We start from the raw sequence: 23,406 nt of genomic DNA on the forward strand, positions 1-23,406 counted from the left end.
TGGAAATAAAAGGAATTCTTGGTGAGGCTCTCATTGGAAGTCCACTGTCACCAGCACGTGACCTGCAGGAGAGCTGCTTGACCCTCGGGTTCATTTTCGGTTCTGTCAAATGAGGCTGAGTTCCTTTCCCACCAGGAACAGAGACCACCCAGAGCCTCTCCAGAGCACTGGGGAGCCAGGACATGGTGGGCCTTCCTGGACAAGAAAAGTGACGCCAGTAAGCTCTTGGCCGCAGCTGCCTCACCTGTGAAGTGGGAAAGGACAGTGCCTCTTTGACTACTGAGAGATCGATGAGGAGAAGGTGCTTCAACACGTGAAGGCGCATTTCTGACCCTCAACGTGGTGTCAATCATCCCCCTCTGAAGTTTTAGTTCACTGAGCACCTCTAAGACCACAGGGGCCCCCAAAACAGTGACTTCTAGATCCGCACTCTCCCCACGGCCACAACTAGCAGCCACTGCTCACTAGTAAAGCGAGTGGTCCAGGCTGAGGTGTGCTGGAAGTGCCAAGCCCCACTGCACTTGGAAAACACAGTACAAGAGGGGGTGAACAGCTCCTTAAAACTTTTATTGTACAATTATAATGCACCAATAAAAAAGGTGGAAAGAAAATAGAAAAGTTTTTTATATTGACCACTTACATGTCAGAAGAATTCTATTGGGACATACTGGACTCTCCAGGCAAATAGGGAGAACATATCTAAGAAAGTACTGTTTCAAACATGACTGACATTAGTTCACCTATTTCTTTTAACTTTTTTTTTTTCTTTTGGCACTGGGGATGGAACCCAGGGAAGCTTCCACTGAGCCACATCTCCAGCCCTTTTTATATTTTATTTAGAGACAAGGGCCTCCCTAAGTTGCTGAGGCTGCCTTTGAACTCGTGATCCTCCTGCCTCAGTCTCCGGAGCTGCAGGATTACAGGCGTGCACCGCGGTGCTCTTCTTACTTTTTTACGTGACTCCTGGAGAATGTGAAGTCACCCTGGTGGCCCACATTCTGTTCTCTGGACAGCACTGATCTAGATGGAGGAAGGTAGCTTTTGAGTTGGTTCCTAAGCCTGGGACTCAGGATAGAAAGAATTCAAAGGGCTAAAAAGGAGAACTTGGAGGCTATTTAACATCATCCCTGAGCTGTCTGAAGAGGTTCTCTAGTGCACATTCCCACGTGCCAACCTTGGACTGCCCACCTCCCCGTCTACCCGGCATTTCTGCTAACATGCCTTGTGCCTGCCACACCAGGAAGGAGGGCTCCCAGGATCTGACCCCAATGGCGGCCAGCACTGCCCGACACCCAGGAACACGGCACGTGCCCTGATGCCAGGGAGAGCTGGGAGGGCGTGTTTCCAGCCTCCTTCCACTCTAGGTTTGGCACAAAAGAGCACCTTGGAGGCTTGATTTTCTTAAATACCACTCAAATTTTGGTTTTCTAGCTAGTTTTTGGTTTTGTGTTTTTTTTTTTTTTTTGAGGTAAAATTCACAAGAAATTGCCCACTTTCTTATACTGACTTTTCATTGTCACTAACTTTGACTTCTCATTACTATATGCCTTTAGCTGATAGTCACTGAATGTATGCAGGGCACACAGTGTGGATGACGTGAAGAGGGTCCCTGGCAGGCCTCCGCAAACACACATGGGTTCTGCACAAAGTTAGCCTTGTGCAGTGAACGATCTGGGGCACTGAGCGCAGCCGGGGATGCACCCCACCCCTCTGCCTCGTTCAGACATTCCCACCATCAGCCCAAAAGAAAGCAGCCATGAAGCACAGACTAACCTCCCCCACTCTCCCCAGGCCTGTGTTTTGTGCACGGTCGACTCATCCTGAGGCCCACAAGCTCAAATTTAAATAAAACTCGTGACCTGCAGACCAAACCCTGGCGAATAAATTATTAATTGCTCTCAAGAATTCTGACCCCAGTGATCCCCCAGGACAGCAGTGGCCGGCCATGACAAGGACATCCACCTCTGCCTGCACAGAGCGGGGCTGGCCAAGTGACCAGCCTCCTGCTTCCCATCACCTCCAGGTCAGCCACCCTGGCACAGGTCACCAGATGCACAGGCGTGATACGCGGTCTTCCTGGGCCTCCCTGACCCTTGGCCTCCTCCTCGAGGAGCCGGGCTCTGCTTGTACAACGTTTCTGTCTGTCTCAGAAAGTGCCTTCCGAGTCAGCTGGATAACCCACCCCGGGTTCCCAGAGAGACCCCCCTGGGAGGGGACAATGGGGGGACTGAAAGGCCACACCCTGCCCCCTTTGCCAGCTCTCCAGGAAAGGCTCTGGCCCTCAGTGCCCTGGTGACAGCCCAAGGGACAAGCCGGGAACGTGCTCCCTTGAAATCTCGCTGAACCTGACCCCAGCCGTGAGTGGAGAGAGTGCCGCTGTGAGTCTGCCCTGCCTTTCTCTACAGGGCTGTCAAGATGCATCTGGAAGAAAGATGCCAGCCAATTATAAATGCTTATTACTCTTTTTATTGCCCTTCGAGAGTTCTGATGCGCGCTCTGCACGCCCATGTGTTTCTGTTTAAGACGCTTCATTCAGACCAAATCTAAAGAGAAGTCCAGATTACACAACCACAATCACCTGGGGAAAAATCCCCTCTGTCACCTAGGTAATCCAAGCAAACCCGGAGCAGGCAGCCGGCCGCCGGACACGCGGCTGGAGAGCACCCTCTCCGTGGTTCCGCTCACAGGGGCGCGGACCCTGAAGGCCAGCTCCTGAACACCCACAGGAAGGGCCCGCTGGTGCACGCACAGTGCTATCTGCGGGAGCGACAGGTAAGCCTTACATGACGATGGACATCCCAGTGAACTCTCTGCAAAAGCAATCATAATGAGTTCTAAGGCCATGCAGAGGCTTGAACAGAATCTTAATTTAAAATTGGTGAGTAACCGAAATTAAAATACTAACAAATTTATATCCAAAATGTTTAACTCCAAACCCATTTAAAATATAGGCAGAACAAGTCAAATGACCTATGATCGTATTTAACAACAGACCTTCTGCAATCCAAATGATTCATGGGACTCTCCTTGGGGGGGGGGGAAGACATTCTGAAAATATCAATAGCTTCAAAGTAAAAACACTACACACTGTTAATTCTACCACTTCATTTTAAAGCCATCAAGATGCCCTGTAATTTTTGAGCATGAATTACTCAAATTACAGCCTTTTCTTTGTGTGTGTTTCCAATGGATTGTTTATGAATTCTGCTGGTTCGTCTGCTCCGATTTCTCCCGAGACTAAAAGATGTTTACAGGACAGATGACATCATGACCACGGCAGGACTGACTGTGTTTACCCGGTGGAGTTTAGAGGGGCTTCACCACGTGGCCTGAAAAATCTCAGTTATTATGGAGCTTAACGGGTTCCTGATGTCTCTGGAGTAGCATGTTGCTAAAAATAGAGAGGTGGATTTGCCGTCAGAAAGTGAACTCTTCGCGTGATCTACCGTAGACATAACTGATTAAAGGTGTTTTCCCACTCTTCCAAGATAACATGACAGATAAGCTGCGAGTGCCAATGGAGTTTACCCTAACAGAGAAAAGTGAGTAAATGAGGAGATACTCCCCAAAAGTCACTATTAACAAACTTCCTATGACCGTCAGAAGATTGACTGTGACTTGCTTAAAACCGTGAGCTTCTCAGTCGTGTCTTTGCTGGTTTTGATTCTTTGGATGAAAGCCATCAAGTAGAGGGTTGACACGTGGCCAAGAAGTTTCTACTTGAGTTTCTAGTGATGCCAAAGCCTCTTCTCCAAAGATGAGCCCACGAGGGGTGGCCACCCAGAGAAAACCCCATCTGTCTAGGGAGCCGGAATCGCCCTTCCACAGCTTCGCCCACCCCAGGGCGCACGCCGCCCCCAGCCAGACTCTCAGAACCCTCACACTGTGCCGAACACCGATGCGCCCCCTGCTGCCCAGAGCCTGCTGCCCTCCAGCCGCCCATCAGATGATGTGAGGATCACGCTTCCTCCGGACCGGTCCCCAGGGCCATGCTCTATCTACCAAAACTCCCGCCTGCGGAAACATCGGACTCGATGTGCACAGGTTAAAAAGAGAGATGGCACCGAAACATTAGTGGGAGTCATTGCTGCAGAGAATCACGGCTGTGTTCTGCTCTTTACTCTGTTGAAAAGAACGGAGACGCAGAATGTGAGATCGGGCGTGTGCGACTTACACTCTGGTGATTCCGTGTTCACTCCGTGAACATGACTGAGCCCCCACTGTGGGCCGGGACCACTGAGGGGGGTGAGAACGGAGCAACGAACAAGCCAACAAACCCCAGCCCCACCCTCCTGGCCCCTCCTGATCCTTGGAAGCGATGTGCATTTTAAAGATCAGGACAAACGCACACCACAGACAGCAAGCTGACGGAGAGTGACACCGGGAGGGGGCGGGGCGGTGGGCGCGGAGCACTGATAAATAGGCCTTACCATGGAGGTGATGGAGACCTAGGGTGAGGGGATGACCCACAAACACTGGGCAGCACACTCCACACTCGGGAGCCAGCAAGAGCACCGGCCTGAGGCAGGGACACAGCCGGCCTGTGTGGGTGGAGTGGGGACAAAGTCCAGCCAAGCACAAGATGACACCAAAGCAGTGACCAGGGTCAGGCAGCAGGACCACTGTGCAGACCCAGGCCGTGTGGAAGGCGCCGGAAGGTTCACAGCGCACAGGGGCCTGGTCTGGTGCTGTGTTTCCACAGGGAGGACTCAGGGAGGACTGGGGCCGAAGGAAGCCTGGCTGGGAAGGCAGAGCCCGGAGCCACGCGCTCGGACCAGAGGGGCAGCCGCAGGGCTGGGAAGAAGTGGTCACATCCCGAGTCCCACGTGAGCCGGCGGGGCTCCCACGTCATGAAAAGCAACGCCTGGGACCCAACTCAGCCCGCCAGTGTGGTCTCCCGACGGCAGACGGGAGGATTTTACACTTCCTTTCCCAGGGTATCTTATTCTCACAAACACAGAAACCCCAAGGCCAGCCAACAAACTCCATGAAAATGATTCAACAGGACACCCGCCCAGGCCAACGGGAGCGGAGCTGAGATGTGCTGGTGAACGACCACGGCTCCTCGCTCTGGCTTTCCGCAGCCCGCCTGGGCTCTCATTAGAACCCCGTCCCCCACTCGCTCCTGTTTCCAGACTCTTCATCAACTCCCAGTTCCATTTACGGCCCCGGGTCAGCTTCAACAGGACCCCGAGGTCTCCCAGTCGCTAACCAGACTGGCCACCCCTTCTGAGTCCTTCTGTCTGCCCCAAGGCCAGAGAGAACCAAGCATTGCCAGAGAAAAGTCACACGGCCACAGCAGCTGGGGCTTCCACAGACCTTCTGATTTTTAAACTTGCTGGGAATTGACTCCCATTCCATAAAGCTCCTTCTGGGGTTCATGGCTAACCGACTCCCCACGCAGTCCCCCCTCGTGCTGCCGTGGGGCAACGTTCACTCCCCTGCCTCTATCCCAAACCCCCTTAACTCCACACAGGTTGACCCTGGATTGTTCACTTGGTTGAGAAGAAAGATGATCTAGAATGCGTCTTGCGGCGCGGGCCTCTCGTCCTCGGTGTTCTCACCAGCTTTCCTTTGCTCCCGACTCGGGAAGCAGCTACCTGTCCAGGCCCTTGGTCAGTGCAGTGCTGGTAGCTGCTCCTCTCCAAGTCCACCTCTCCATCTGCACCCTTGACAAGACTCCACCACGGTTCTCGGGTTCACTGTCCATCCACGGCCTTCCCTCTCACATCTTCCACCCACCTTTCTGCCAAGGATCTTTTCCCTGTGCAGGAGAAAGGTCTTCTATGCTATAGTTTAAAAAAAATCCAAACATCTCCACCTGCTAACATTCAGCGTCTCGCCTTCCCTTGTGTTTACAAAAACTGAGTCAGGGAGGTGCTACAACCCGTGCACCATGACAAGCAGGACCTCGTTCTGACATTGCCACCACTGTCCTCCGGGGATCATCAACCATCAGCACCCTTGGCCATTTTGCCTGTTTTCTCCTTAATTACTTTCAGGACGGCCTCTCCTGAGCTCCACTGAAAGACCTTCCATGATAGGACCAATTAATCCCAAGGTGACACTGACCCTGCTGAGGGCCTTCAAATCCCTCCAGTCCCAGACTGTCTCCTGACCCCACCCATGTCTTACCCGACACCTCTCTTCAATTCTTCCAAATCAAAGGTCAGAAGCCAACTCTCCAATCTTGTCCATCCCCTTTTCCGTCCAACTCCATTCTTCTCTTCCTCATGAACCATCTGACTCTGGAAGCGGCACGTCCACCTTCTGGGCCTCCCAGCTCAGGCCTTCGGCCATCTTTAGTTCCCTCACACTGGGAGCCCCAGACCCGGCCAGCTCTGCACACAGCACCCTGGTCCCACTGCCCTGCTCCAGTTCCCCTCATCCACATGCCGCCTGTCTGCAAAGCCTTTCTTCTACCCCAGAGAGCCCCACTCAAGTCCATCAGAAGTTTTCCTGGGACCCTGGGACCCTGGGATCCTGTCCCATTCGTCTCTGTCCAACATGAGGTGTGCACACTGTGACCCGGGAGAGCTGTGCCCCCCTCCCCCGTCACCTCCAGCCCCTCCTCCACCAGGTGTGGGCCCTGAGCTGCCACTCGGGCCCTGCTCACTGTCCAGTCCGTGGGCCACACTCACAGAACTGCTCAGGCCTCAGCACAGGGCCCGACCCTAGGAGACCGTGCTCCCCCTTTAGGATGTACACTTGGCGACTTCTCTCCCTGGTGCCAAGGAGTTTCTCTCGTAATCACTGCGTCCCCATCAAGAGAAACCAACAGGGGAGCTGAGGGGGCACCAAGGAACACCCTGGTCCAGCCTCTAGTTCCACAGAAAATGCCTGCCGGAGGCCCAGGCCCGGCTCCATGCCCCAGACCCGACCAAGGTGGGGCTTCCCTGGAGCATGGTGGTCGGTCTCTCCGTTGATCTCCCTGAATCCGCTGCACATTTCTTGACAGTCGGAGTGACGTCAGATTCATCTCTCCTGCCTGGCAGGGGAAGGACGTGGCTCGGTTCTCGTTTGTGGGTGAGGGTATGAAGCCGTCTGCTTTCCAGCTGACAGTCATTAGAAATCATATTCCTCTTTTAGACCTCAAAGGAGGTTTTTCCTGTCTGTGCGCCGTCTGCCTGTCTGTCTGTGGAATCACTGCTTATAATTTCCTTGGAGTTTGGAGTTGGAGCTGAGACTGTGGGAAGGGGAACGGTCTAAGGGAGGGTTCACGGGGTCCTCAAGGCCATCGGCTCCGTGGGCCTGGACAACTGGAGTCAGTTCTCCCTGAAGGGTAAAGGGAAAGCCATAGATTCTGCGGCATCTTCCTAACCTCAAATGTCCTCATTTGGCATTAAAGCCCAGCATCCCATCAACAAGGCTGTGGGTTTGTGACCAGAGCTGAAATCCATGGCACTGGGCCAGCGGAGGAAAAGGGCCATTCTGCATCACACAGAGCCTCGTGGCTGCCAGGTGACAGGTTGACCACATGTGATCTTGATAAACCCATTACGGTTTAGAAACAGGTGTCCCCCAAAACTCATGTGGGAGACCACGCAAGACAGTTTAGAGGTGAAACGACGGGGTTATGAGACCTAATTGGTGCATTAATCCACTTAAATGAATTGACTAGATGGTGAGCGCTCTCCCCTTCTACCCCGATGTCCTGACCCCTTGGTCCCAGAGCAATGGAACTGGCCATCTATAGACTGAAACTTCTAAAACTGTGAGCCCCAAATAAACTTCTTCTTCTCTAAAATTGTTCTTACCAGCAGCAAAAAAGCTGATAAAACAAAACCCCGATGTCAATTCACCAAAATGGAGAGATCCTGGCTTGCTCCCCCGGGACAAGAGAAGATGCTCCCTCCAAGGACAGTATGCAGGCACCTGGGAGACTCTCCAAAAGTAAGTACAAGTAAAGCAAAGGACAGCAGCTACCCTCGAACCGTGGGAGGGCAGCCAGAGGCGGGGACATCTGTAACTGGTGACCAAATGCCACATCCGACTTTACTGGCTCATGACCGCTTTTGTTTTGGTTTGTTATTTACTTGTAGGAACTTGTTTTCCTTCTATAGGCAAAATAACTGAGCAGTTATAACCACATATATTTACAAAAGAAAGAAAAAGCAATGCCCTTGACCAGGTCAGATCCACTCTTGGCCACTGCAACGTTTCTGCACCTATCAGGCAACAGGATACAGCACCAAAGCCAGAATGTGTAAGACCACACCAGTTTTTAATAAAGACTAGTTCCGTGTTTACTGTGTTTAAAAAAGGGGGGGCAAAAAATGCACAAAACATCACATACTGCTTGTGCTTCTTACAAAATTAAATAAAATACACAGACACTGAGCAGGAAAATACTTCAGAGCTCTAAAACTGCATGATCATTGTGCCACACCAAAATTATTTTGCACAGTAGACACGTATGATGACATTTTTCTCAAACGTAAATCTCTACCTTTTCACTCTCGGCTTTCTCTCAGCTCTTAAAGTCCAGCAAAAAGGAACACAGAAAAGGGCCAAACGGCAACCCGTGGCAGCTCTATGACAGGAGAAGTCCCACCACCCCCTCGTCTCCCTGGTCCCACCCTGACTCTGGGAGGCGAGGACCCCATCTCCCCTAGGGAGCTAGCTTCATCCTAAGTGCCACCAGGAGACTTGCACCCACTTTTTAAAATCATGACACTGTTTATAAGAGCATGCATGGCTGGCTCAGCTTCTGAAATCCTGAAACCAACACAGGCCCAAACAAAGATCCCTACAGAGGCTTCCCTTGGACAGAGACCTTGCTCGTGGGGCTTTTAAAGAGAAAATAAGAATCCGTTTTAGAAGTTCCACATGGTGTGATTTTAGAACAGTGCTTAGAAAAGTGATTATTTAGAATGATGGCATGAAAACCTCAGGCAGCATATCGGAGCCACGCCGAGGCTTTTTAAACAGCCAGCCCAGCCCACCCCGGCCAGTCCCTGCTCCCATCTCCAAGGCTGCGCACAGAGGTAAGAATTTTTTAATGCTTCCCGAGTGATCCCTGTACTAAGGGTTGCCAACCCAGCGTGCTAACACACCATCTTCTAAAGGATCTTCACAGCACAAGAGACGTTCTGAATTAAAATCCCATTCTATTGCACATGGTGTCACTGAACAGGTGCAGCTGGGCACCCTGACAGGGACAGACATCTACAGCCAAAATGTCACCCATCAACACGACAGCTTCCACTTCCCTGGGCCAGCTATTCAGTGTGCTTGCTGTGATTTGCTGTTAAGGTAAATCCCTCTCTCTCTCTCTCTCTCTCTCTCTCTCTCTCTCTCTCTCTCTCTCTCTCTCTCTCTCTCTCACACACACACACACACACACACACACACCAGGCACAGCACAGACCGCTGGGGACTGTTTGTTCTGCACTGGCCACTTCTGTAGGTACATCACAGGATGACGTCATGGCAGATGAGCATTTGGGAACAGAGCTGGTTTGTGTGCATAGATTTGTCTTCTATGAGAAACAGGTAGAGAGAAAAGAAGCCCAGCAGCCACGCAGTCACAGGGCCTGTCTCCACATCATGCTCTAGCCCGGGTTTCTCAGGACAGGGATGAAGCAGGTCCGTGCTGTTGCTCCTCTGGGAGGTGCACACACACCAGGGCAGTGGGAGTGGGTGACAGAAGCGAGGCCCGTGGCAGGGGAGTGATGTAAGGGGGCGCCAAGCCCTGGCTTCGGACAAGGCCCAGTGAAGCCTGCCTGTGGCTGGGCAGGTGCTCCCTCGGCCACGTGGCTGCCTGTGGCACGGTGCTCAGACAAGCCCTGCTGCACCACCATCAGCTGCCCGCTCAGCTGCCCGTATCACTCCTGCACCCCACCGGCCACCAGCAGTCACCTGCACCCCACTGGCCACCAGCAGTCACCTGCACCCCGGGCTCTGCCGCAGACTGCGAGGGAGGAATCTGCTCAGGTTCCGCACCTTACATCCAAGTGCAGAGGTAGCAATGGGGCCTGGAAACTGGAGGCTTCTTGGGCAGGCGACAGGCCAGCGGCAGACAGGGGGCCTCAGAACCAGCCTCGGAGGCAGAGCCAGGCTGAGGGTCCTAGGGGAGGAGTCAGTGGGCCGCGGGGTGTGCTCAGAGGAGCTTGCCAGGTCTGCTGCCACACAGGTGTCCCTCCGGATTCACATGTTGATGGCCCAAGGAGGCGGGGCCTTTGGGGAGGTCCAGCTCATGAGGTGGAGCCCTGAAGAACGGGATTAGTGTCCTTACCAAAGAAGCCAGAGATCCCTCTCCTGTCACCACACGGGGACAGGCAGGCTATGGCCATCTGCAACCCGACGGGGGCCTCACCAGGCTGCTGGCACCTTGGCCCTGGGTTCTGGCCTCCAGAACTGGGAGAAGTGAATCTCAGTTGATAAAAGCTGCCCATCTAGGACACTTTGCTAGGCAGCCCACATGGACTCAGGTGAGTACACCATGCTCCAGCAGGTGGTTTCTAGGAAACTGAGGGGCAGAGACTAGAACCACAAGCCACCAGAGACAGGATCACTGCAGTGGGTTGTGCAGTGAGATGTGAGAAACACGAGGTGGACAGATCAGCAAGGGACAGTAAGGGGCAGGCACTCGAGGACCGAGAGAACAGAAGGGAAGCCCACCCAGACTTCCATGTAATCACAATTTAGAGGAAGATGAAGGATGCATTTCCTATCAGCTGGATGAAAACGAGGTATTCAGTAAACAGCACCGGAATAGCCATTTACTTAAAAGTAAAACTCACTAAATCTCTCTCTCCCATCATACACCTAAAAACCTAGAGATTTAGTGTTACAACATTAAACCACAGAAATACAGGAAGAAAACAGCGGTGGATATTTATTAATGTAGGAGGAAAACATTCTGTCAGGATGAAGGAGCAGCAGAATCCATAAAGAAGAAGGTTACAGATGAAAGTGCCCATTAAAAACTTAAGCTCTTTATGTTGAAAAGACTATAAATAATTTTAAAAGCAAAGTTTTATTTTTCTCAGTAACAAAAGAAATATCTATTTATTGGTTAAAATTTAAAACGTGGGCTGGGGCTGGGGCTCAGTGGTAGAGCGCTGGCCCAGCATGCGTGAGGCACTGGGTCTGACTCTCAGCACGGCATATAAATAAATGAATAAAATAAAGATCCGTCAACATCTTAAAAATATTTTTAAAATAATTTAAAACTTTCCCAGCATTCTGTGGGAAGTGCATGAAACGCATCTGGCAGAGTTTAACCCCGTTAGGTGTGAAGGGTCTTCTGATTTCCCCTGTTCCTCTAACAAGGGTTTGCAGAGCGTCCACACGGTCGTGTCTGATGCTGGCAACAACCCGGGGCATGAAGAACAATCCACGTCCACGTGCAGAAACAGACAAGGGACATGAAGAAGCTCAAACGCCGACCAACTCGGAGGAGAATCAGGATCAAAGAAATGCAAAGAGACCCACCTACCAACGCCTCTCCGTTTTCATTGTCAAATTAAACAATATCCTAGCAAGCATCACCAGAGGCTGGGGGCCAGCGGTCTCACAGACTGTCTACGCCCAAATGGGGCCAGTCTCCAGGAGGGGGATGGGAACACAGGAGCCCTGTGTTGAGGGAGCTCACAGGGACAGCCAACCTCCACAGCACTTTCTGGGTGTGACAGAGGTTGGCTGGCCAAGCATTTTCCAATGCCCCTCTCCCCCTTGGCACCGGACACTGTTCTCCCTGCCTCCTCCGCAGTCAGGGTGGTCATGTGACTGAATTCTGGCCAATGGAAAGTAGGCAGAACCTTCTACTTTGTGAAACCAGCCCAGCACAATGAGGGTCCACGTGTACCTTTCTGAGCCCGACGCATTCAATAACCTGCTCACGTGTGTGCACCCTGGCGCTCTAGTAAATGAGCAGATGACGCCTACTATTGGTAAAACTCCTCCTGGCAACAGTTTTTACCCTCATCCTTCACACAGGGGTCAATCGCAGTCCCTTCTATCAAGGTCCTATGAAGCGTCCCAAGACAAAGACTGCAGAGTGTGCTCTTCACACCACACCTGGTCCCACACCTCTCCAGACCCTCAGTCAACAGAAGGGCAGAAACGCCAGACAGACCGTGTGGAGCGCTCCCCCACATTCCTACCAGGGAACCCTCTTCCTTGGAGTTGCTTCCTATTATCTGCCAAGATGTCCAGCATGCGCACGGTGGGAGGGGCCCCGCCCCGTGTTCCCATCTGACATCCACCGCCACATCTCACGGTGGCACAGCACAGGCCCGAGGCAGAGCCCGAGTAAAGACCAGCTGCTAGACTCAGGTTTGTGCCGGGCAAAGATGGGTGTCATGAACACCATGACACACAGTCTAAACTGAGGACCCAACTGACCAGCCGCAGGCCTAACCAAGACCACCAAGAGGTCGACCTGGAGTAGAGGCAGATAATCTGAGTCAAGCATTGCGTATCCAGGATCTAAATCCAAGACACCTCCTCCTAGCATTAGTTCTAAAGGATTTTTAAAAAATAATCATCTGTTTTAAAACATTCCAGTTTTTTAGTCAAAGTGGTACTTCATGGCAGAACTGTCCCCCAGCCGGGGACCCAGGATGAGCACTGGGAGGTCGTGGAAAGCACATGGACTTTGAGAACAAAGGGCATTTATTTCTGAGCAGAAGATGATTCTGTGAAAAGTGAATTTAAAAAAAAAAAATGACATGCCAAGCCAACGCTAAAGGGACTCGAACTCCTTCCAAGAAAGCACAAGGGCAGCATGCATCTGCCCAGCTCCGGTGTGCCCTGCGCCTCCCACAGCAGCCAGTTCAAGAGCCCTTCTGCCCAGGGCTGGACCCTCCAAAGGCCAGTTCTACTCCTCATCCCTGATTTCTCCTTCCCAGGTGTCCCCCTCCCCCTCCAAGGAACCTCCTGCGTTCCTAATTCTGTCCAATATCCACTCCCCCGGGACTCCCAGGGACTCAACGCTCCCTAAACCAATGCTAGTGACAAAGACAAGAGTGGCCTTCCACACCCCGATATAAAAATTCACTTTTTAGAAAATAAAATTTTATGTCATTCCAACTACCCACGTTGCTAATTGGCCACTTCAAAGGAAACGAGCAAACATCTCAAATTGCAATCCTCAGGGAGTGGACCGATCACTGATGACGTTGCCATGTCACGATGACATAAAATCATCCAGGCTATCTGTGACACACTGCTTTTAGATTTTCAGGGAAATGTAATTACTTCTAATTGATGGGAAAACGATCATGAATACTTAAGTCCCTCAATTGATCTATATCACGTATTAACATAAACCAAAGGTTTTCTGAAACACAGACTTTCTAACACCGTAAAGTGTGTTACAAGACAAACACATGCCATTTGTTTCCTTACCCGTAGCCACATCTGGTCAGAAGGTATCCTTGTGTAACAGAACTGTTCCTGGCTTCTTATATTATTTTTTTTAATTCCAAGTTTGGGAATCAAGTCTTATTATTGGAAATAAAAAAACTTTCCATGCCCCTGGAAGACCAAGGAACCAGAACACAGCCTAATGTTTGAATTATTCATAGATAAAATGTCTCTTTGGTCTGTGTTCTTTCCTGGTGTCTTTGTTCACTGTTAATACAGGTTGAGCATCCCTAATCCCCAAACCTAAAATCCAAAATGCTCCCAAATCAGAAAATTTTTGAGTGCAAACTCATGATGCCACAAGTGGAAAATTCTCCACCTGACCTCATGTAAGGAGTCACAATCAAAATTCAGGTGCACCAAAAATACTGTATAAAATTACTTTGGGGGCTCTGTGGATAGGAAGAGAATGAAATAAAAACGGATTCTGTGTCTGGACATGGGTCCCATCCCCAAAGTAACTCATTTTATATAAAAGATATTCCAAAATTAAAAAATAATAATAACTGAAATCTAAAACAATTCTAGTCCCCAAGCATTTTGGATTAGGGATGCTCAATCTGAATTGTCTACTTGACCTATCATCTATCCAGGACACCCTCCCCTGGTGACCAAGTGGGCAGGAGGAAGACAGTCCAATGGCCTGTCTCACCTGTGGCCTCTAAATCGGTCTTGCAATGTATGATGAGACCGTTACCTTTCACATCAACTTTTTTCCCTTTACACAATAGCAGTAAGTTAAGTATTTGAATTGGGTGCTTTTTCAAACAACAGGTCCTGAAAAATCTGAGTTGTTTTTGACTGTTCTTTTAGGCATACACTTTTGATTAGTGACAAAATATAATGGCATTTTAAACTTGGGCTTTAAAACAAAACATGGCTAAAATTACATATTCTGTCAGTTTCAAACTCAATTCAATAATGCCATTCTCATAAAATTTTATGAGATTAATTTGAAGGTCCTGTAAGCTAGTGTTATTGTTTACTTTTAGCTATTGATAACAGCGGCATATTAGCAGTGTATAATAGAGTTAATGCTTAATACAAATAAATAGTACTCTCCAGAAAATCCACAAAGAATCATTAAAAATTAATCGTCATGCTGCAGTTAAATCTGTTTACTTTTTAAAAGCACAGTCTCAGAAATAACATGTACCCTCTATTAAGCAAAACACAACCAGAATTTTCATTTTAAATTGTGGAATTTGATCTTTATAATAAAAGAAGAAGAAGAAGAAAAGAAACTTTCTCTGCTATTTACAGTTCCTGCTTTAGGATTCATTTCAACATCTGGGTACCAGAATCTAAGCAGCTAACTCCAGGGAGACACATGTGCGATGTTATGCAGGCCAATCGGCTATTTTTTAGGGTAAAAGCAAAGTGGTGCTTCCACCCTCACTTCTTATTCCACGGGAATCTCCGAGAGCGCTTTCCACGTGCATCCAGAGTGAGAAGCAGTGTGCAAACCAGCCTGGGGCCCACAGCTACAGCTAACACCGGCTGCTGGACGGGGTGCGTCTCCTTCCAGGTGAAGCACCCAACGGCTCCATTCTATGCTGTCCCCTTATTTCTTCCATCAATACCAACCTCAACTCACTCAGACAAGCGGGTGGTGATGGGGAGATAGTGACAAGGTACTGGAGATTTGGAGCCTTGGCATGAGATCGGTCCTCAGGTTTAGGGTCCTCGACCTGATGCTGCAGAAGGCCCACCCGGGACCCACTGCATGGGGAGCTGCATTTCAGCAACGTCCCAAGTGACCTGGGAGCACATGAAGGACTGAGAAGCTTTGCTCTAGAGCACACAACTGCAGAACGAGTGTCTGTCACCTGAACTGAACCTAAACCAAGAAGGTGCCTCTCAACAATTTGCTCAGAGAAGCTCTCTTTCTCCTGGGCTCACGATGCAGCTCATCGCCTGGCCAGATGGTCAGGGGTAAACGGAAGCACACTGTCACTACACTGACTGTCCAATGGGGTTCCCACGGCCAGCAGAGGGTTCCTAACCTGGGGGACACTGAGGTGGTTGCGACTGACCTGCAAGCATGCACGAGCGTGTGCTTGCGCTGATTCTGGGCAGGAAATGCCAATCATTCACCATTTTTTTTTAATTTGCATGATTTAAAACTATGAAGCCATGAAAAGCCACAGAGAAAACTTCAGTGCAATTATTAAATGAAATAAGCAAATATAAAAGGCACACTCTGTGTGGTTCCAACTGCAGTCAGGGGCCACACATAAGGACATCTTGGCAGTGAGGGGCCACGTGTCTGACAGGGCTCCCATGAGATCAGAAGGGACCTGAGGACTACTAGGGCCCCGTGACATGGCAGCTGTCACAATGACACAGTTCCACACGTTTCCATTTGACTGTGTCTCTTGACTGCCCTTAGAGGCCAGGCCAGGGACACACCTATTCACCTGGTAAGGTCACTCCATGTCACCACACCGTGATGAGATCGCCCAACCATACACCTCTCAGAAAACAGAGCCTGGTTAACCAGAGCATGGCTGTCGGAACACTCTGGAAAAGGCAAACTATGGAGACGATAAAGATAAGTTACCATCAGGAGTCAAGAGAGAGGCAGGGGGAATAGACAGCACGTGGGGATTTTGAGAGCAGTGGACCTGCTCTGTGTGACACCACAGTGGTGGACACATACCAGAATGTACTGTCCAAGCCCAGAAGGGGTGTCCACTAACACAAGCCCTGATGTGTTAGGGGATCACAAGCCCTGATCCCACTGCAGACTGTGGGATCGTGGTGTCCCCGTGTGCGTCCACAACTGCCCAAGTGGACACTCTGGTGTGGATACTGATAGTGATGGGGGCTACATATGTGTGCAGGTGGGGGGACAGGAAATAGTGTCCTTTCTGCTCAAGGCTGCTAGGAACCTAAAACCACTCCAAATATTACCCGTGCATGTGTAAAGGTTGAGACTCATGGCCCCTTGGGGACACGCTGTCTCTGTTACACACTGGCTGTGTGGTTACAATCAGACCTACAGAGGGGACAGAAAATAGGGTGGAAAAGACTGAAATACTGAATCCTGCACAGGGAGCAATGAAGGCCCTGGGTCACTGTTTCTGCAGTGTGACCGCCGCATGTTTCATTCAGTTCACACACATGCACTGGGGTCCACAGGGAGCGGTCACAGTGCAGCAAGCAGACAGAGCAGCCACACTGTCACCTCACAGGGCAAATGCCCCTCCTGCCCACGAGGGCGAGCAGAGGAACGACAGGGTTCCTAGGACCAGGCAGGCAGAGGAGACGGCCAGAGGAGACGGAGCCAGGCGCCTGCTCTGTAGGAAGAGCACCCCAGAAGGAAGTGGGTGTGCACCAGGGGCTCCCAAGGGGCCACCTCCATCTTTCCTGCGGGGTCTGGGCCCTGTTCTGGGCCCTGCTGTGCCCACGCTGATTGTCAAGTACTTCTGTGATCCGCCCTGCAGGAGCAGGGACAGCAAACCCCTGCTGCAAGGTCACCTCACACTGGTTCATTCTGCACAGAACCCAGAACTCCAGGTGAAGAGATGGGGTCTGGCCTCCCAGCCACTCCACCGGGCTCCCCCGAAGGCTGAAGGACCCTCCTGGTGGTTTTTGAGATAACATTGTTATCTAAGAAAGGTCTACAGACATACGGAGTGCTTCTTAAAACACAGCCCCCTGGGCCCCACCCCAAACTTGCTAGAGAAGCAGCTGTGGGTAGAGACCAGGAATCTGCATCTCAACAGGCTTCTAAGGTGCATCTGAGGACCCCCTGGGGAAAAGGACCCCCTGGGCATCTGAATCAGCCACACCCAACTTCTAGCCTTTCTCCTGGGGGAGATTCAACCTCCTCCTACCCTTGCCTACACCTGCTGGCTAGAGCCCTCAGTGAATACCTGCTTCACCGGGTCGGAGGAGTCCCCTGCTGGGAGGCCACTGGGCACTGACCTTAACCTGCTGCCCATGCCCTGAACACAGCCCCACCTGACAGGGACTATGCTCAGCCTCCGAACCTGTCCCAGCAAGGAGACTCCAAGGAACACAGGGGCCAGAGAAAAGGAAAAGCTCCACCACCGCTCACCAAACCCAATCTGCAGGCAGGGTCGTGGACATCAGAGGTCTCCATTATTGCCGGGCACAGTGGCACACGCCTATAATCCCAGCAGCTCAGGAGGCTGAGACAGGAGGATCATGAGTTCAAAGCCAGGCTAAGCAACTTAGCAAGACCCTGTCTCTAAATAAAATATTAAAAGGGCTGGGGATGTGGCTCAGTGGTTAAGCATCTCTGGGTTCAATCCTCAGTACAAAAAAAAAAAAAAAAAGTCTCCATTATTTGGCCCTACCAAGTACATTGACGTCTTTAAGCGATATTGTTTTTTGTGGTTATAAAAGCCATGCACACTCATTGTAGAAGCTTTAGCAATTCACTCTTCCATTAAGTGCACCATCCCGCAGAAAAAAAAAGCAAGTTTGAAAAATAGAAGTGTAGCACTATACAGTCGCAAAGCCCCAGCTCACCAGAATGTGACAGTTCCCTGGAAACTGCCCGGAGCTGATGTATTAAGGAAAAAAGAGGCAAGGTATCAAAGACTTCCATCACCGCCCTCTTCTCGGACTCTAGGGGGAAACACCACCTCCTTTGAATATCTTCCCAAATGGATCAAGTTCCCACCTTCCCGAGAAGCACAGGTACTATTATAAAGCACGTTTGCAAACGTGTGGGAAACTCTCCAATGCTGGGTGTCATCTGTCAGCCAGGTGGGAATGAGCTAGTGAAATCCACCCTTTACTACAGTGACAAGATAAATCATGGCCAGCCCAGAGACCACCCCTCCTCCCTGCCTCGTGATGTGACTCGGGCACCTTCTGTGTGGGCTTCGTGTCACTGAGAAGAGACCTGTTCATCCGCCAGTCTCTCGGGCTTCCAGTGACCTTGTGTGTTACTGCTACTTCTAAAACCACTTAGGCTCTTCCTTCTATAGGACCCACAGAGTTCAAGGTCAGCATCTTTTAAGGTCATAACCATTTAGCAATACTTCAGAAAGGCAGCCACGGGACCAGGGGGAATGAGGGGGTCCTCTGCCCACCTCTCGGAAACTACCAACTCGATGATTCAGTTATTTTCAGAATATTGTCCTTCTGCCTTCTCTCCTTCTACTGCTATTATGTAAGAGCAATGTACAACATCAGATATTAGCAGTGTCGTGTACTGTTAATGCTATGTAGAGTATGCAGAGAGGCCTTGATGATACACTGATGAGAATGCCATGTGGTTGGAATAAGTGCTTCTGGGAACCAGGCACCCTCTGAAGCCTTCAGATGCATTCCCTAATCTGACCTTCACGGATCTATGAAGCGGGTGCACTGAGGAAACTGAGGCTTAAGCCTTGACCACGTCGCCCCAACACACTCACAAAAATGTGAAGAAATAAAACACGAAAGAGCAAAGGAATCGTGATTAGACATGAAGCCCGAGTAAAGGGATCTCTTCTTCCTTGTCCACACGTGGGAACAACTAGAGACCTGGACGCAGACCTTGCCTGCACCGTGGTCAGACACTGTGGCTGATGCTCACACCAGTCTCAAGGTCCACGACAGAGTCAAGCCTGGACGTCCTTCGTGGGCTGAAGGACAGAGGTGGTCCGTGGGCGTCACACCCAGCATCCAGTCATGGGGTGCAGAGGGGCGTGCCTGAAGCCAGCAGCCTCATGGAGCACGTTCACAAATCACCGGTGCACTTCCCCTGAAATCAGCAGCAGGGTGTGACCCCAGAAGACCCCTCGGGGTGTCCACCTGAGCACAGGTGCCACAGTCGGAGGGTGCTGGGAGATCCAGCAGAGCAGCCCAGGTGCAGACTGAGGCAGCCCCTGTCCCTCTCCAGTAGCCCTGCAGTGCATCACACAGGGTCCCAGGACCAGGGGACCTGTGTCCCGGATGGCAGATGCGGGGTCTGTTTGATGGCTTTCCCTCTGTGCGGGAAGGCTCTGATGAATGCTGAAGGAATGAAATCTCATATCTTCCTCATTGCGAGTGAGTGCCGTGGAGCCACCCATGCACCCAGGCAGGTGGAAGCAGCTGGAGGCGCTCCGAGAGCCCCAGGTTTAGCTGCAGTGCAGGCAGGGTCCCTGGAGGCAGTCTGCTGCAGGATGTCACTCTACCAGAGCTGGCCTCCACCCTCCCTTGCAGCCTGACCAGCACCAGACCGTGAGACCGCTGCTGTGGAGGATTTGCAACAGTGCACAGTGGTCTGCAATTAGAAAGCACCTTCCTTCCAAATGCAACTTCACCGGAGCCACCAGCTGAACCGTACCTACATCTTCTTTCACTACTTGAGAATTTTAATTTAAAAATCATACTTACAAAAATAGCATATACCCAGGCATGATGGCACACACAGGTGATCCCAGCAACTTGGGAAGTTCAAGGCCAGTCTCAGCAACCTAGTGAGGCCCTAAGGATGTAGTGAGACCCTGTCTCAAAATAAAACATATAAAGGGGCTGGGGATGTGACTCAGGGGTTAAGTGCCCCTGAGTTCCATCTCTGGTACCAAAAAAAGAAAAAAGAAAAAAAATAGCGTATGTTGTCTATTAGGATCAGAAAGCAAATACCCTGGCCTGTTGCTCTCCCCAGTCTACGTCAGACATGCCAGGACCTTCAAAGACCCTGCGCTCTTTTAATGAGATCTTCCCTCCCCCACAAAACAACTCCTAACTGGAATTATGCATTTGTTGTGAATATTTTCCTTTGTACCATATATGTATGTTTTTCTGAAGAAGCATTTTTGATTCTTTAAAGTTTTTTTTTTCATGTTTGTACAAGGAACAATGTTCTCTATGTTCTCCTGTGATTTTTTTTCTTTCAACATTTCAGAATTTTCTGCCCTGACACATGAATACAGGTAGATACTTGTAGGTTATTTTCCCTGCTGTACCGTATTCCCTTGAAGGACTGAAGCAAATAGCTCTATCCATTCTCCTGCTGATGGGCATTAGGGTGACTCCCAGTGTTAGCTCACACACATCTCCTAGTACTTAGATGTGACAGGGTATGGACCTGGGGTACGTTACAGGTAACCACATCTTCATTTACTGAGCAACACCATCAAAATGCCAATCTGCTCCCCGCAGCCTGGAGGACCCACTGTGCTACCTGCAGACAGATGAAGCTAAAATAAATAGAACCTTCTGCTCATGCTATTTTTAAACAAATTGCCACGATTGCTGTATTATTTAAATCAAGAACATTTTGTATTCCACAGTCATTAGCCACTCTTCCTTCTTTTTATTATTTCCAGTTCCTTAAACATATAAAAGGGTAAAAGCCATTTGTTCTGGCACAAGAGGACTGTTGTAAATTACACAGAATGAATTTATTTAAATGAAAGGCACGTTCCTCTCCCAGGACAGCCTGTGGTCTTGAACGTGAAGGACATGCCAAGTCTCGGGGCATCACCCTGCACACCTGCAGTGCCGCGTCCCCTAGCGGAGAACTCAAGCCCTTTACAGACAACAAAAGCACCCCCATAGCCTCAAGGCAGACTCCCCACCATTGACCTTTACCCAACATGTGGAACCATTCATGGCCACTCCTAGAAACTTCCCCTCCCAGAACCTTGGTCACTTCAGATGTCTCTGGGTTCGACCCTCACATCAGGCATGTGAAGGAAATGGAGGGAGAAACTTCGTTCTCCAGCTTTTTGTCAAGAACACTAATTTCATTAAAAAAAAAAAAAAAACCTCCAGGAATAATCATGCAAATTCCAGTAGGTGGAGTCTGGTAGGTTTATGAAGGAGAAGGATGGCTTCACTATAATCCTCTGTACCTCACAGCCAGCATCAGCGGTTACTGTCCGCGACTTCATATCGCCAGTCCATCTTTCCAAAACACAGAAGAAACCTGAGCTGAAATCATTTCTTAAAAGCTCTGTTACCCTTTCTCAAAATTGCCCTTCACTTTATGTCAACCAATATGATGATAATACGACTTTTTAAAAGAGACTTGAAGACAGAGTTAATTCCTGACATCAATGTAGAGCATTTTCCACTTATGCATATTTTCAGAGACCATTCCTCAGCTTTATGGATCAACTCTTAAAAATCTGCAGTGACTTCTTGCCAACTTCATCTCTTCCTTCTGGCTGGTTAGAAAAATTGTGCCAATAAGATGGACTTCAGTTGTTGGCCCTCGCACACCTCTGGTGTCCCCTTCCTGTCCTACAGTCCTACAGTTCTTAATCAGCAGACACGAAAAAGATAAGGTCTCCTCCACCATCCATCCCCCGCCCCATTTGTGGATGTAACAAATATACAGCAAGAAAACACACTCACCAAATATGTTCCAAATATTTCGGAAGAAACCCAATCATACCTACAGAGAGTGCCCACAGACTCTGTTTAGATGTCAGTGTCATATCCCAGTAAAATGTCACACAAAAAACAAATTACGGTCCCCCATAAGGATCTGCTCCTTCGTGTCCCTGGACAATATGCAGGGACCTTATTACCCCTGGAGTCACCTTGGTCTCTGGAACATCAGGAGCAGCCACAAAGCTCAAAGGACACATGATAAACTTCCAGTATTTTTAATTTCATTTTCAAAGTTGCACAGGGTCTATAACACCTTCCCAAGCATACCGTTTTAAACTGTCTGCGTGTGTGCATAAATTATACGTGTGGAATTTTGGGGAATATTTTATATTTTAGCAGGAAAAAAGAAAAGTTCGTTTTCCAAACCATAAACATTACTTTCAATTATAAGCCTCTTTCCATTTTCAGTATATGACAAGAAATATAAATTAGTAAAACCGACCAGGCCACTTAGGACGAAGGAGTTTATATGAGGAAAGTGAAGAGCTGGGCACACGTCAGAGACAGCCAGGAGTAGTCGGTGGGGGGGCTGGCGGTGTGGCCAGTGACTGGTGGGTATCGAGCAGGGTGAGGTCCTGGGTTCCACGCTCAGCACATGTGCAGACTTCCTCTCTGGATAATGCTGCTCAAGGCCCAGTTTTTTCATCCTTCGTGTCAAGTGTATCACAACCATTGCCAGGCTGCTGCCTGGCCTTTGGTGGGATGAATGGGCACATTGGAATGAACAGGTGAGAGTCCTCTGCGTCCTGGGGACTTGCTGGACACCTCTCTCACCAGGGAGCAGCGAGGCCAGGTATGAGGTGACAAGCTGCTGACATGCCAACACGCTCAGATAAAAGGACATTCCAACCCTGGAAATCCAAACGCCCACCCTCCAGCACCCTGCCAGGCTCCCGGGGCCTAGTTAGGAGAATGCGGATGTGATCTTGATACACTAACTCAGAGCTCTGCACCTTTTTCTACAAAGGCCCAGGAGTAAGTATTTTTGGCGTGCCAGCCCTGTGGTCTTTGTCACAGCCCCTTGACCCTGACGTGATTGAGTGGAATCAGCAATGGGTCACATGGAAAGGAACGAGTGTGGATATATCCCAATAAAACTCTTTATGGACACTGACGTGTAAACTTCACACAATTTACACGTGCCATGGAATAGTCTTCTTTGAATGTTTTTCAAGGATTTAAGACCATGCAAACCATATTCGTAGCCCCTGGGCTGCACCAAAGCAGGCGGTGGGCTGGACTTGGCGGCAGGCTTAGCTGGCCCTGCTTCAGCCAATCTGTGGGCAGTCATCCACGGAAGCAGCCCAGAAGGAGGCCAGGGCCAGCTTCCCGGCCAAGACGGGACTCACCTTGATATGAGCTGCTGGGTCCGGGACAGTCTGGATCATGTCCTCTAATAAGGCAGCTCATTAGCAGGCGTGACGGTCTGAGAGAGCTGGAAAGCAGAAAGGGCAACAAACAATCATAAGCAACATGGCCCTGCGTCCTATCTCCCCGTAGGGCTGGACACGGCACTCCAGTGGGAAAAGCTCCGCATTCAACAGTTGCCTAAAAGCATCCTCAGGTGCAAGAAATGTCCAGAGGACTCGCTTCTACTCCCCTGGGCCATCCCCGTCTGCCCCAGTAGAACCCAGTCTGTTGGGCCAAAGACACTGCCCCGTCCTGGTCTAGAGATGACCC

At 50.2% G+C, this 23,406-nt stretch overlaps 1 protein-coding gene across 4 annotated transcripts in view; it reads right to left on the reverse strand.

Annotated features, from left to right (window-relative positions):
* Window positions 1-23,132, reverse strand: part of Erg (ETS transcription factor ERG) — a 155,329-nt gene extending 132,197 nt beyond the window's left edge. For 2 of the 4 annotated variants that reach the window (XM_021725295.3, XM_021725294.3), the window contains exon 1: window positions 23,076-23,099. Coding sequence is in view for 1 of the 4 variants with exons in the window: in XM_040287029.2 (XP_040142963.1) it covers window positions 23,076-23,114 (39 nt within the window). In the remaining 3 variants the exon portion in view is untranslated. Of the gene's footprint in view, window positions 1-23,075 lie in introns of all 4 variants that reach the window. The other 2 variants (XM_040287029.2, XM_040287031.2) reach the window with 2 other exon arrangements.
* Window positions 23,133-23,406: the final 274 nt, after the last annotated feature.

The sequence above is a fragment of the Ictidomys tridecemlineatus genome, chromosome 3 (assembly GCF_052094955.1).
Source record: "Ictidomys tridecemlineatus isolate mIctTri1 chromosome 3, mIctTri1.hap1, whole genome shotgun sequence".
In the NCBI taxonomy this organism is placed as follows: Eukaryota; Metazoa; Chordata; class Mammalia; order Rodentia; family Sciuridae; genus Ictidomys; species Ictidomys tridecemlineatus.